The sequence below is a fragment of the Petaurus breviceps genome, unplaced genomic scaffold (genome assembly GCF_028583685.1).
Source record: "Petaurus breviceps papuanus isolate PSGF00001 unplaced genomic scaffold, PetGlider_PUasm1.0 126, whole genome shotgun sequence".
NCBI lineage: Eukaryota > Metazoa > Chordata > Mammalia > Diprotodontia > Petauridae > Petaurus > Petaurus breviceps.
This window is the reverse complement of record NW_027185655.1, coordinates 53,387,995-53,403,745: the sequence shown is the minus strand read 5'-3', so window position 1 is coordinate 53,403,745 and position 15,751 is coordinate 53,387,995. Positions and strand designations below refer to the sequence as shown.

Sequence of the window (15,751 nt, the reverse complement as noted above, 5' to 3'; positions counted from 1 at the left end):
CCTGCAGAAAATGCCACTTGATCTAAGTCTTGAACGAAGCCAGGAAAAAAGAGAGGTGGGATAAGAAGGCAGAGCATTCCAAATATCAGAAACAGATGAGAATCTCTCTCTCGCCCCAAAATGAAAACAAAATCTAGAAGAATGCAATCTCCTTGAGGGAAGAGATTATCTTTCTATATGTTTTCCCAGCATTTAGCCCAGTTTCATTCATTCATTTATCTATTGATTGATTCATTAATTTTTATTATACAAAAGTGTCTTATTCATTTACATAGGATCAAATGCAAAGATCTTTTCAGTTTTTGTTTTAAATCATTTAGTCATCATGATGCTGCTTTATCTTGAAAACTCACATTTTGCATAAAGTAAAAGAATTTTATTTGAGGGGAATAGCAGTAGTGACTAGGAATAAAATGTTTTAGGATAGGAGGTAGTAGAGACTATTTTGTTTTTTAGCTTGAGCAGTCAATCAGCCAAGGCACCACACTTGCATGGTTACCCCACTGACATCTCTCTGAAAAGGTATTCCAACTCTCAGTTTGACAAAATAAAGCTTGTTCCCATATTAACTCTCTCGCTATTGATGCCAATTTGAGTTGGTTGTTTGTACGTAGGTGCTTGGACATGCCTGTTACATCATAAATAATATATAAGATTTGTCTTTAATTCTAGACTTCTCTGGAAATGAATCCTGGGATATCTGAAGTTTGGGCTATAGAAACCAGTTTATCACGTTCATTTGTGCAAATTATCTTATAATCAATAAACTCATTGATCGATAAGCATTTATTAAGTACTTACTATATTACTAGCAAAGAGCTAAGCATTAGGGATACAAAGAAAAGGGGGAAAACAGCTCCTACTTTCCTAGAGCTTACATTCAAATGGTGTGTATATGTATGTGAAGAATAACACGTATATACAATGGTACGTAAAAGATACATATGGGGAGGGTAGGTGGTGCAGTGAATAGAGCACCGCCTCTGGAGTCAGGAGGACCTGAGTTCAAATCTGACCTCAGACACTTAATAAAAAACTAGCCTGTGACCTTGGTCAAGGTCACATTTGACAAGGTGACAAGGTCAACTGCCCTCCAAAAAGCAAAGAAAAAAAAGATACATTTGAAATGAGTGGAAGATAATTTGACCCCACCTAATCCTGAAATTTGAGTCACCTTGAATAAAGAAACCATCTACATTAATTATAATAATTCTAAATTTTCATTATTATTACTGAATAATTCTTTCTAGATTCCTAAATTTGGAACCATCATCTATTCTAATTTTATTTTATATAGTAGAAAATTGAGACCCAAAGTGGTTGTCAATCAATCATCTAACATTTATTAGGGACCTATTATGTGCCAGTCACTGTGCTAAGAGCTAGTGAAACAAAAAAACTCAAAAAAAAAACAAAAAACAGGCAAAAACTAGTCCCTATTTTCACAAGTAGTAAGAAGGACACCAGGCATTTGAAGCCAGCCTCTTCAACTCTAAATCTGGTGCTCTTTCCATCATACCCACTTGTCTTATTTTAGAATTTCATATAGTCATACTAATTCTTCTATTAATATTTTACTCTGATGTCTCATAATCATATGGACCTCCATAATGATCTGGGATCTGGAAGATGGAGGTCACTCTTCCACCTCCCATTTTATTGCCTTGGCTGGGGCTCTCATCCGTGCCTGGAATGAACTTCTTCCTCCCTCACTTCTGCCTCTTAGAATTCTTTCCTGACTCCCCCTCCCCATCTGTTAGTGCCTTCCCCCAAAAAAGTTGCTTTAAATTTATTTTGCATAAATTTTGCATATACTTATGCATCATATCCCTCAATAGAATGAAAGGTTCTCAAGGACAGAGACTGTTTCATTTCTCTCTTTGTAGTGAGTGGGATATTGTAGGCACTTAATAAATGCTTGTAGTTGAGCATAATTGATTATTTTTAAAAATTTATTTATTTATTTTTAGTTTACAACATTCAGTTCCACAATCTTTTGAGTTCCAAATGTTTTCCCCAAGATGGCATGTAATCTGATATAGGATTCACATATACATTCACATTAAACATATTTTCACATTAGTCATGTTGCAAAGAAGAATTATAACCAATGGAATAAACCACCAGAAAGAAGAAATAAACAAAACAAAAGATAGAGAGAAAGAGAGCAAATAGTGCGCTTCGATCCGCATTCAGATTCCATAGTTCTTTCTCTGGATGTGGACAGCATTTTCCATCTATGAGCCTTTTGGAGCTGTCTTAGAACCTTGTATTGCTAAGAAGAGCCAAGTCTATCAAAGTCATCGCACAATGTGGCTGTAACTGTGTACAAGGTTCTCCTGGTTCTATTCCAGTTTATATAAGTCTTTCCAGGTTTTTCTCAGGTCTGCCTGCTCAACATTTCTTATAACGCAATAGTATTCCATTACATTCATATATCACAACTTGTCTAGCCATTCCCCAATCAATGGGCATCCCTTCAATTTCCAACTGCTATAAATATTTTTGTACCTACAGGTCCTTTTCCCATTTGTATAATCTCTTTGGGAGAGAGCCCTAGAAGTGGCATTGATGGGTCAACGGTTATGCACATTTTTATAGCACTTTTGACATAGTTCCAAATAAAGCACAATTGATTCTTGAAGGTTATATTAGCAGAATGCAAACCCACTAAGGACTTGCATTCTGTCTAGTATAGGCATAGCAGTGTGTTTCTAGGTTCAGGACATTCTGAAGAACAAAATATTTTTGTCAAAACCAAAGGTTCTTTATACATACTTACACACACCTATAATACACACATGTATATGTATACACATATATGTTTATATACATATATGTATAAATATATAACATATGCAATACACACCTATGTGTATATTATATTGTCGTGGACCTTTTGACAGTCAGAGGAAGCCTATGGGCCTCTTTTTAGAAAGACTCCAGTAGCAAGTCTGGTAATAAATGTTTCTCCCAAGTCTAGTTAAGTTCACAGAGGCTCGCTACCAGAAGGTTGACTCTCAGGTTACAATCTTTTTTTTTTTTCTTTTTGGAGGGGGAAGGCAGGGCAATTGGGGTTAAGTGACTGCCCAAGGTCACATGGCTAGTAAATGTTAAGTGCTGGAGGTCGGATTTGAACTCAGGTCCCCCTGATTCACGGCCTCACCTAACCGCCCCTACAATCTTTTTTTTGACCAGCAACTTGTAAAGACCATCTACTGAAACACTGCATTTAGCACAGATAGAAGGAATAGTTATACAGATGAAATTGTTCATTCTTGCAAAGGAAGTGCTTTATTGTGACTAGTACGAACCTTTACAACATAAAACATTTTGCTTTCAAAAATGTACTCCCTTTCTCTATTAGAGTCAGCATGTACCATGAGAAGATAAGTACTCCTGACCCTCTGGAAATAATTAACACTTTAAGAATTTACATTCATAATTTAATTTGATCTTCGGACAGTATTTTGATTCAAGAGATCTTATTATTCGTATTCCTACAGATTAGGAAACCAAGGTTACTAGTAATTAATTGACTTGCCTAGAGTTACATTGATTATAAATAACTGAGGGAAGATTTGAATTTAGGATTTTCTGTTCCAAGGAGAGCACTTTATTCCTTATGCAAGTCATTTTATTGACTATTGCCATTGAAAAACTTTCTTACTTTCATACTAGGTATTTCTTAAATCCCAAGCACTGTTCCTGGGTCTAGGACATCCTAGAGAGCAATAATTTTGTTCAAAACCAGAAGAGGGGTGTGTGTGTGTGTGTGTGTGTGTGTGTGTGTGTGTGTGTGTGATGGATCCCTTGGCATTCTTGGATAGCCCATGGAACCTTTCTCCTTTCTCAGAATAATATTTTTGAATAGTTGAAGGAAATGCTAAATTCCAGTTAGATGTTAATGAAAATAATGATGTAATTTTCTTCTTGTCCAAGTTCACAAGCCTCCTAAAATCTTTCCATGGTCCCCTTCTCATTCTGTGAACCCTAAGTTAAGAACCTCTTATCTGAACTGTGTTATTTGGTGAAACAATAAGCTTTTGCTATTTTTAAATGTGCAAGGCTATGCCTTTACTCCTGGTAGTCTAAATATGGGAAAGTGTGATCTTTTTTTTCTTTTAAATATTTAACTTTTCTGACATTTTAAAACAAACACTAATTACGAATATACAATACTGATTTTGTAAGTCACTTGGGCTTGGATATATAACTTGTGGAAAATGATAAATCCATTTGTGCAAATGCACAATGGTGATAGACTTAGGGATTTTTCTTAGAATGTTAGAACTGGAAGGGACCATAAAGACCATCCTTTGACAGATGAAGAAAATTGACATCAACATCCAAGTTTCTTAACAGGTGACCCAAATTGACACTAAGTGGTTCTTATTGTTAATCTCATTATTGAATCACTCTGAAGACATTGGAGTTTGATGGGAGAGACCTTTGCCTTGACTCTATCTTGTCATTCAGGGAGTTGACTAGAATGTTTCTTCTAGGATTGGGGTTGTTGGGTGGGAAGAGAAAATGCTTTAGAAAGAGAGTGGGGATGGAGGGAGGAAAAATTATCTTGCTCCCTTCTTGACTTCTGATCTAAGGCTGGCCATTAAATTGCCTTATTTTAATAGTACTATGTCAATGATTAGAAGTGAACAATGCAGCTTTATAGCTTTGTGGTAAATGACCTTAGACGCAAAGTGCAGTATGTATCAATTATTATACAATATATCCCTAATGGTATTACTTTGGTCAAGTTTTTGAACCTTTTTGAGCCTCAGTTCTTTCATCTGCACAATGAGGGGAGTACACCAGATAAGGTCCCTTCTAGTCTTAAACATTGAAGAAAAAAATGTCTTTTAAAAAGGGGTGGCCAGGTGGCTCATCGAGTAAAAGCATCAGCTCCAGTGTCGGGATGACCTGGATCAAATCCGGGCTCAGATACTCAGCACCACACCCAGAAATAATAACTGGCCGTGTAACCTTGAGCAAGTTACTTAACCCCGATTGCTTAAAAAAATGTCTTTTAAAGTAATGTAGTGAGGGTATCATAAGACTATCACACATTCAAGCCTATATTAAGTCACAGCAACAGATGAGCCAGATGAGTAATAGAAAGCTGAAGACATTATCAACATAATCTAAAATCCCTTGTTAGAATTTTGTTAGCTTACACCTACTTCAAGTTCTACCAGCTTTTACTGCCTTCCAGACCCTTGCCAAATTATTTTGTGCAAGACTTATATATACATATATGCCTCTCCCAATAGAATATAAGCTCCTTGAGGGAAGGGATTGATCCATTTTCATCTTGACATCCCTAATGCCTGGCACAAATATGTGCTAAATAAAAGCTTGTGAATTGATTGATAATTTCTGCTAGCTTACCTTGAAATAGGTAACTGAGTACAAAAATGTTCATAGATCTGATATTCTTTATGTGAAGAGTTTCATTCTTTTCCCTAATAAGTGGGTAGGCTAAATGTTGACACAATCTACACATGGGATTTTTCCTGGATACAAGTGAGTGCTGGAGGCAGAAGGCTAAAACAAGGTATGTTTTTTAAAAAATTATCTAGGCCTTCTCTAATCTCAAATGTCATAGATGATTAAAACCTGAGTGCATAACTCCTTTATGGCAGATTTTCAGCAGACAGAAGCCTATCCCCCTTCATTCCAGAATGGGATTCCCAAATCCCTTTCACAGGTCCCTTCACCCCCAACACAAACAGGCTGGTTTGAGTTTCTTGGTCCATCTCTAATCTGAGGGCCACTCAGTCCTCAAGAAACTTCCTGGGTCATAGATACTCTGCCCACATTCCTATGAAACTAATTGCTAGATGACTTCCCCCTCCCCAAGGGAAGAAGGAAATATAAAACAGGTAGTGTGTCCATAATCTCAAAAAGTCAGATTTACTCAACTCGACACACCGGTTACCCCTAAAATTAACTAGTGATAAGTTAGCCATTGTGTTATAGTCCTCATCCTATGATATGTAAAATGCATCTTAATTGAGGTGCAAAGGTTGAATGTCTTAATCAGTGTTGTAAATGAAAAATATCAGTGCCAATTCAGTACTCTAGTTATTAATAATTTCCATTCCTTTTTGTGGAATTTGATATTATAAAACATTTGATTTGCAATTTTTACTATCAAGATTTCTCCCCCTCCCCCACTTTAGATGCTTCTCTTGCAAATTAAATTCCACAGCCATTGGTGATAGGTAATTGCATCTGATTATTTCCAATGGATAGGTAAGAGTCAATACTGTGTTTGTTTCCATGATTTAAAGGTGCCTCTTTCTTTCCTTTTCCCTTCCCCTTCCCCTTCCCCTTCCCCTTTCCCTTTCCCTTTCCCTTCCCCTTCCCCTTCTCCTTCTCCTTCTCCTTCTCCTTCCCCTTCCCCTTTCCTTTTCCCTTTCCCTTTCCTTCCTTCTCTTTTTCCCCTTTCTTCCCTTTTCTCTTTCTAAAATCACATTAAATGGAGAAAAATAGATGAGTCAATTCAATTACAAATGTAATTAAGTTCCTACTTGTGCAGGGCTGATGCAGTATCAGCTGTAAAATATATATTAGATATTCATCACCTTCACAGTATTGTAATTTAGTAGGATAGAGACTGCACTTGTAATTTCATTGGTATTGGGAACTTTCAGATGAGGAAACTCCTACTTTTACAAGTTGGCGTCTTCTGGCATCTTAGTCTTAGAGAGTTGTCTAGAGCACAAGAGGTTAAATGATTTGTCTAGGATCACGAAGTCTGTATGAGTCAGAGACAGAACTTTGAACACAGATCTTATTCTCTAGCTGTTATAGCACATTGTATCTATTATTCTCTGCTGCAAATTAGTAGCGGGAAATTAGTACACAGGCTTAACTATAATATAAAATAATTGTGATGAAGAACCCTCCTGACATCAGCCAGAGAGAATTTTTCTCTGTGCTAAAAGGAGAACAACTTAGATATTCTTGACTTGCCTCTCTGAAAATTTTTTCTTTCAGAAGGTAGAGAGGAAGTGACAAAGAAGAATGTTGTTCTGGACCTGGGTCTGGCCATAAAGGAAAAACTAGTTGGAAGATCAGAGACGATGGAAAACTCGAAGGCAGCAACTGTGTTATCTTAGAATTTTTGACAGATAAGGAGTGAAAAACCAGATGGAATCTGACATGTACTCTAGATTTGGGGAAAACAGATTTCAAAGAGTTCAGTGAGATGGCCCAGGGGGACTCTCAAAGGGAAGCCTGATAAAGAAGGACTGGAGTCTTTTAAGAATGGAATTTTGGTGACAGTCACCAGTGACATAGTTCTAATGAGGCAGTAAAGGAAGTGGGTGTCTATAGAGCCCAGTTTGGTTGGACAGAGAGCTAATATTTTCACTAATTCAGATCTTAAAATAATAGATTTGGAAGGTACCACAGGTGGAAGTGAAGGCAGGTAACTGAAGATGAATGCAAACAAATGTCCCAGCCTTGTAAGAACAATGTCAAGAAGGTTCATTAAAATTGGGTATGAGGCTTTCTGTAAGCAGTTGCTTTACTATAAACAGTTAAAAGGCTGCATTAACTGACAACTCTTTGAAAAACAGATTGGAAAGGGAAAAAAATGGGAACCCGTGGCCTCGAGGCCACATGTGGCTTTCTAGGTCCTTGGGGGTGGCCTTTTGACTGAGTCCAAGTTTAGTGGAATGAATCCTTTTACTAAGGGGGTTTGTTCCATGAAGTCTGAATTTGACCAAAGGGCCATGCTTGAGGACCTAGAGGGCCACATGTGGCCTCAAGGCTACAGATTCCCCACTCCTGTGAGGTTATTACAGAAGTTCAGGGTCTTGGATAGATGAGTAAAAACAAGGAGGCATGATACACACACACACACACACACACACACACACACACTAGCAGAATATATACTAGCTCTGGAGTAAGACATGAATTTGAATACCATCTCTGTTACAGTGGGACCTAGAGAAAACTAGCCTCTCTGGGCCTCAGTTTCTTCCCCACATATAGCTATGACCCTAGAAAAAGACCAAGGAAAGCACTGAACCTGTGCTTGGCATGGGAGGGAAGATGGTAATGGAGAGAAGGAAGAATTAATTTGTCTATTTTGTTTCTGTTTTCTGTCTCAAGGAAAACAATATTCAGACTGGGTAGGAAAGACTGAAAATAGACATGAAGAGATTATAGCCTAGTATAAATGAGGTGATGGTAAGAACACTCTTATCTGCCCTCCAAAAGTTCAAGTCACCAGGCCTGGATGAACCACATCCTATGTCCTGAAATAAATTGTGGCAATGGTTTCTCACTGTCTTGAGAAACAAATCAGGGAGATGTCACTGGCATGACGGTTGTAATGAGGACAAAATGAGATAATGTTTGTAAATCATTTAGCACAGTACTAAAGTGGACAGCTAGAAAGCTCCATGGATAGAGCACCAGGCCTGGAGTCAGGAAGAACTGAGTTCAAATCTAGCCTCAAACACTCACTAGCTGTGTGACCCTGGGCAAGTCACTTAACATTCTTTGCCTTAATCCACTGGAGGGGGAAATGGCAAACCATCCCAGTATCTTTGCCAAGAAAAACCCATGGATAATATAGTCCATAGAGTCATAAAGAGTTGGCTATGACTGAATGACTATACAACAAGAAAATGCTTAGCATACTGACTGGCGTATGGTAGATGCTTAATAAATTCTTGTTTTCTTTCTCCTTCCTTCCCTCCCTCCCTTCCTCCTTCCTTCCCTCCCTCTCTCCTTCCCTCCCTCCCTCTTTCCCTCCCTCCCTCCCTCCCTTCCTTCCTTCCTTCCTTCCTTCCTTCCTTCCTTCCTTCCTTCCTTTCTTCCTTCCTTCCTCTCCATATGACTACTTTCAGGCTCAAGATGTCAGGTAATTACTTTGAATGCTTATTCAAAATATTGAAATTCTCAAAAGTATATATGATGCAATGTGGGCATTCTCTCCAATGATGTGGGACACAACCCATCTTTGCCTATCTATCCTAGACAACTCTTGTTCATGTTCTTCTATAGGTTACAATCAAAGTACTGGAGTCCTTTCCCATATTCTCTTGACATGGTAAGGATACCAAAGGAACATATAGGCTGTCTGTTGATTATCCCTCTTTCACACCATGTGAGCAGGGAGGAATAAAAGAGGGAAAAAAAGAAAAGAAAAAGGTAAGGAAGGAAGGAATATAGAGTGTATGTTGTAGTGGAAGTAGTGAGAGGCTCGCCAGATTTTAGAATCAGAAGACCTGGATTAGAGTCCCATGTATGTTGCCTGTGTGACCTTGACAAGTCACAAAGTCCACCACTTTAAAGTCCCTTCCACATCTAAAATCCTATAATTCTATCCAGAATGAGACAATGAAACAAGGCTGGACACAGGGATGATAAAGAATCTTAAACATCAGGCTCAGGGGTCACTGAAATTTCCTGAGTGACATGATTAGAGAATTATATTGTGCTGGAATGAATTATATTGGAAGCACTGTGAAATATGGATTTGAGGTGGGGTGGGGATGTTTGAGAAAGCTATTAGTAAGTCATTCAAAAATGTGGGTGAGAAGAAATAATGTCCTGATCTAGAGTTGGTGACAGTAGAGTGACCTTTGTGAAAGTTATATAAATTATATGTATATAATATTTATATAACATAAAATTTATATATGTATATATAATTGTTTTGAGTAGGGTAGATAGAATTTTAATCTTTTCTGTGACTGTCATGTCACGAATGGTTATTTAGATGAGTTATTTAATTTCTTATGGAGCCTAAAATAAATACTTATAAGCATAAAAACATGCATAATGGATATTTGTATTTTATCAGTAGTTACTTTCCTTATTGTTTTATTCATTTACCTGATAATATTTTTAAAAATTTACTGGGCTGTTTTCCCTTTCATCTTTTCCTCCCTTATTTTGAATAGAAAATTTAAAAAAAAAAATTTCCCTGTGTGATCCATGCCCCCTTAATGTTCCCCCTATAGTATGAAACAGCAATGATGTTACAAGCAGAGAGGTCAGCCTAAATAGAATTCTTGCCATCTCTGCATGCTGATAATGGACTAAATTGAAGAACAGTCAGCTACTTTCAGAGTAAGGAAGGAAAAGGAGAGTCATGCATTTCTCTATCTCAGTGGATAATTTTTACTTACTTTCTCCCTCACTACTTGATCTCTCTTCCTACTCTGTCCCTTAGATGAGAAGTATAGAGCTACCTATTTCTTGAAATGCACCTCTTACTCTATTGGGGGAAATGTCACTAGTACACTGAATGTTATGATGAAGCAACTGTCTGATCCTTCTTTCTCTGGAACCAAAGATGTTTAAATACCAAATCTAATAAAGGAATCTTACATGAAAACAAACTTTTTCGTTATTTGCAAACCATCTGTTTTCCTCACTTTTCCTTTACAAGATAACAATCAAGCTATCTTTAAAAACTTGGCCTAAATGTTTTTCAGGAACATGAGGAAAGAAATTCTTTTCAGAAGAGCTTCAGTATGTAGCAGTGAATAATTTCACCACTGGTTTGCTTGTTAACTAAATGGAAGGTGGAAAAGAATCTCAAGATTTGAGATCATGGAGGTGCCCTAAAGTCACAGAAGGTGTTCATTCAGTTGTTTTTCAGTCATGTACAATTCTTCTCAACCCCATTTTGGTTTTCTTGATTGTTGATTGTTATTGTTGGGTTTTTTTTTTTTTTTGCTTTTTGGAGGGCAGTTGGGGTGAAGTGACTTGCCCAAGGTCACATGGCTAGTAAGTGTTGAGTGTCTGAGGCTGGATTTGAACTCAGGTCCTCCTGACTTTAGGGCCAGTGCTCTACTCACTGCGCCACCTAGCCACCCATTTGAGGTTTTCTTGGCAAAGATACTACAGTGGTTTACCATATTCTTCTCCAGCTCATTTTACAAATGAGGAAACTGAGGCAAACAGGGTAAAGTGACTTGTCCAGGGTCACACAGCTAGTAAGTATCTGGGCCCAGGTTTGAACTCAGGAAGATGAGTCTTCCTGATTCCAGTTCTGGTACTCGGTTCACTACACCACCTAGCTGCCAGCATAAGATCATCCACATATTTAGAGCCGGAAGGAACCTTGGATGTCATCTAGATTGGAGATGTCAAACGTGTGGCCCTCAATATTCTCTAATGCAGAATTAAAAGATAGTTCCAATCTGATTTTAATGGGTTGATGTAGTAATAAAAAAGAAATATACAAACATGTAGTTTTCTAAGTTAATAGGCAATCTTCAGGGATGATTGTGTATGATGGCTCCTAATTCTATGAATGAACTAAACCAACTTCCTTATTTTTCCCCAGGGGGAGGTGGAAGCCAAGTCACAGGTACTGGATCTCAGGTAGTCTGTCTACCTCAAATCCTTTTTCCACTTCATCATAACACATCATGACCCATATACTTGCTTGCATAAGTCCTCCTCCCTCCATTTTATGGGGAAAAAAGTGAGGACTATCCAAGTCAATCCAGTATATCAGTATAGCCTTGGGAAAATTAGTTTTTTAGCTTTTATGTTGTGGTATTTCTAATAATTAAATTTTGGTCTAGAGCAAATATTTCATGAGAAAGATTTTATTGTGGTTGCATCTGTGTGGCAGTTACAAAAGATTTTTCAAAGTTTAAATCAGTTATGGAGTTGGTGATTGTGTGATCACCAAGGCACCCCAAACATTCAGCTTTGCCTTTTAGTAAATCTACTGACTACACAATTTTTTAGCCAAGTTAATAGCTGAGCCAACATGGCTCAAAGAAAAAGCAACAGCAGCAGTGAAAATATTTTGGTCAGGGGTTGGGCTTTTGGTATATCAGTGGTGTATTGATTCTTTTATCTGATCTCTGTCTTTGAATGGTGAAGATGTATTCTTTTGAGATGGATATGCTTTCCCACTCCTTTCCCACTTTCCCACACCTAAGGTGTCCATGGACAAATTTCAGAGGGTCTAGGTACTTAAAAGGAAAAAAAAATACATCTTTCTTTTCACTGACTTCTAAATAATGCCTGGTATCTCCTTCCGTTATTGAAAAGCTTTATTCTGAGAAGGCATCCGTGGGCTTTCCAGATTGTCAAAGGACTTCTACAAAATATTCAGGCTCTGCTAGATACCACAGAAAACAAGCAATTGAAAAATGGTAAAGAAAATTGTTCAATCATTTGCTATCACACAGATACAACTGCCCCTGAGCTGTTACTGAATTCAACCATTAAAAATCTGCCAAACAAAACAAATGTTTCTAGTCCCAAACTGAATCTGTGAACTGATTATAAAGTCCAACTTTCTTGAGCGCCCAAAAAGCTTACCTCCAGTGAGTTCTTACATATGAACAGCACCCTTGTCACTGGACAATTCCTGTTTAATAGATAATATTTTTGACAATTTAAGCCTTGTCTGAGAAGATGTGTGGCATGATGAACAGGTTGACCACGGAGTTAGAAGAACCGGGTTTAAATCCTACCTCTGAATTATACTAGTTGTATGACCATGGATAAATCACGTAACAGCTCAGTCCCTTCAAACAGTTCTTAGAGATTATAATTTACAGGTAAGTTGCTGATCTGCATAGTTGGGGGAATTTCTTCATTAGAATTCCCTATGCTGATGAAATCACAGGTTTGGTTCCCCCCCTCTCCAAAACCTAAAAACAGTTTTCTACCTCAACAGCTTCCTTTAAGCCACCCTATCCCTTGTGACTCCAAGATGTAGAAAGGTGAACATGGTTTTGTCTATACAACACTGGACTTTTGGAAATCTATGGCTAATGATCTTTTGCTTGTTTAGATGCTAATCTAATGGAGCTGTTATTGTCTTTTTTTCACTTAAAATTTCAATGGGAATAGGCACAGAAATAATTGTTGACTTAAGCCATGAAAAATTACTGAAAATTCCTTGATTGACTACTCTATGCAATGGATGGTTGGTTTGGGGAGATGGGGTGTGGAGAAGGTACAAAGCAGGTGGGAGATGGGGGTCCTGCCCTTCAGAAATTTATATTCTAGTTAGAGAGACAAGATATGCACATAAAATAATATACCAGTAGTATAAGACATATATAGTGATGAATTTCTAAGGGAGTTGATAGGAATAGCTGCTGATGATTATTGTTACTAGCCTTTCAAATCCAACCAAATGGAAATGTTTCCTTGGAATAAAAAATATATATTATAACATCATTATAATCTTTCAACTGCATGAACAGAAGGAATCGGCATCTTACACACCAGCAGGAACTTGTCAGTTTCATGTCAAGAACAATGCCTATGACCCAATCCTTTCCTTCTTCAGGAGTTAACACAAATATAATTTGTTCTTTGTTAGGTTTAGAAACCTATTTCATTAATATAAGTAAAGGAAAACGGTGATCTAGAAATTACTAAAATAGTTTTGGGAAGAGATAATGGAAACTTTCCCCTTTTGTAAATCCATAAAAGGCATTGCTTGGCCCAAAGCATCAGAGTATTTTCTGCTTAATTTGTTTAAGAACATTTCTTGTTTATCAAACTTTGTTTAATACCACAAACTTGCATTATCATGTTTGTGTATTTTTTGAAATGTGTGAAACATGGCCCTTAGCATGCTTCTGTATAAAACATTGTTTCTTTAAGATATCTGAGGAAAGCATTTTCTCGTTCACCCTCAGGAAAGTACACAAATAGGACAGAAATAGAACACAGAAATTTTTTCTTTGTGCAAAGGCATTGTGCAATGAATTTTCAAATTAAATTGTCGCCAAGTTGTTAAGCATGTTTGTAACATAAAGAATGCATAGAGATAAAAATTAAGGCACTGTTTCTAGTTTTTCTAGTGTTTCAAAGAGGTTTCTTTAAGAGTTTATAAGTAAAATAGACAAATAATTCTCTAATAAGGTAAAGCATCATATTATTATAAAAAGCCAATTAGATCAGAATATATTTTAGAATTCATAAATTCTAGATTATTTTTCATGACTGTGAGTCATAGCATTATAGAGGCAGAGTTGGAAGGGACATTAGAAGCCATTGAGACTAACTTCATTTTACAGATGGGGAAACTGATGTAAGAAATCTTAAGTGACTGGTTGAGGGTCACCCAGCTTTAGAGTTCACTATGCTGAAGAAATGTGAGGTTTGACTCCCCCTCTGGATATCTGAGGAGCCATTTAAACCTAGGTCTTCCTGGCTCTGTGTCCAGTGCTCTATCCACTTCTAAAATCTTTTACTTGTGGAATAACTTGAAATATTTCTAAGCAAAAGAAAGATGGACTTTTATAGAAAACTGTTAAAGTATTATGTTATTAGGCAAGCATATTACTATCACTTATCCTCCCGAGACACTTATCTGACAGATTTTCTTGGAAGTTCAACTTAATAGCTTTAGTCTTAGAAAATTATTCAAAATGCCTGGAAAAACAGGAACACACATTAGAAATATCTTTTCTATCTGTGCTGATAATTCTCCAAACTAGAAATAACCAACCTAGGTTATGCATTGCCTGTATATCCCTTTTGAAATTTACATCAGAAGAAGATAAACATGCCTAATCCAAAGGAACAGCTGCCAATTCTCTGTTCTTTTCTCCCCCTTTTCCTCCCTTCCCGAGATCAGAAAACCATGCAATTAAAAGGAAAGGGAGTTAAAGTCTAGGGAGTAGGGGTGGAGGGTGGGGGTCACAACTCCTTGGACTTGTCATATTCAACTTTACTGAACTCTGGGAAACTATCCCATCTCTCCTGTCCCTCCCTAGGGTGAACTTCCCTTCCTTCCCTTCCAGCAAACAGGAACCAAGTTTGAAGAAGGGATAATTTCATTCTGACAGTGTATAAACTACTTAGCAAGCTCCTGCTCTTCTTTCCTTTTCCATCATCATCCAAAGCCAAACTTTGCTGATTTCCACTATCTTCCTACCTCTGCACTCTGATGTCCAGGAAGCAATAGTCCCCTCCCACCCTGCCCAGGTTAGGTGTCGTTCAGTGCTCACTGGACAGACTTCTGTAGCTCTTAGAAAGCGGAAAGACCAAAGTGAAGCAGAAACACCTCCCATACAGAGAAAGTAAGAGAGGGAAACAAACACCTACCCTGGTGATGATTAAAGGTTGATTAAAATCTATCCCTCCTGAAAGCCTGAATCCCCAGGGTGCAGGGCCTGGGAGAATGACATTCTGTGGCATGGTGTTCTTTCGTTTGGGCTCCTGTCCCCTCTATGAACAGGGATGGTGTGGAGGAAGATCCTGCCAACAGCACCTCTTCCCAAAAGGACAGCTAACAATCTAAGTCTTGAAATAGCTTCCCTTCTTGTCCCACAGTGGCAGCCTTGCAGACTCTCTACTTTATCCCTGTTCGGGAGTGACGTCACAAGCCCTACCCACCCCCCCCCCCTCCCACTACCCTCCCACCCCCGGAAAGGAGAGCTCCAACTTTGGTAGTAAGAGAAAGTCTGGACACCAGGGAGTTTACAAGAAATGCATTTGCTCCGTGCACACTCCCTCTGCCCATTCCTGGGCACAGAAAGGAGAAGGCTTCAGGTTACAACTTCCTATGGCTTTCTTAAAGCAACACCTGGCCCCTCGTTGTTTTCCTGGCTTACCTCCTTATTTGATACACAGTTAGGTACTTCAGGCATTAGCAAAGGTAGGAAGGGCTGGGTGCACATCCTGGAGAGCTTTATGTGAAAGATGTAATTAGAATGTGTTATTGAACATATGCCAACAACTCTGTCCTTTTAACTGTGTTTATATGACATGTATACAATATATA

At 38.0% G+C, this 15,751-nt stretch overlaps 1 protein-coding gene across 3 annotated transcripts in view; it reads right to left on the bottom strand.

The window, feature by feature from the left end:
* PDLIM3 (PDZ and LIM domain 3) overlaps positions 1-15,335 on the bottom strand; it is a 62,525-nt gene extending 47,190 nt beyond the window's left edge. The window contains exon 1 of one of the 3 annotated variants that reach the window (XM_069095787.1): positions 15,073-15,335. In XM_069095787.1, coding sequence (XP_068951888.1) covers positions 15,073-15,165 — 93 coding nt within the window. In that variant the 5' untranslated portion in view covers positions 15,166-15,335. The remainder of the gene's footprint in view (positions 1-15,072) is intronic. The other 2 variants (XM_069095806.1, XM_069095796.1) reach the window with 2 other exon arrangements.
* Positions 15,336-15,751: the final 416 nt, after the last annotated feature.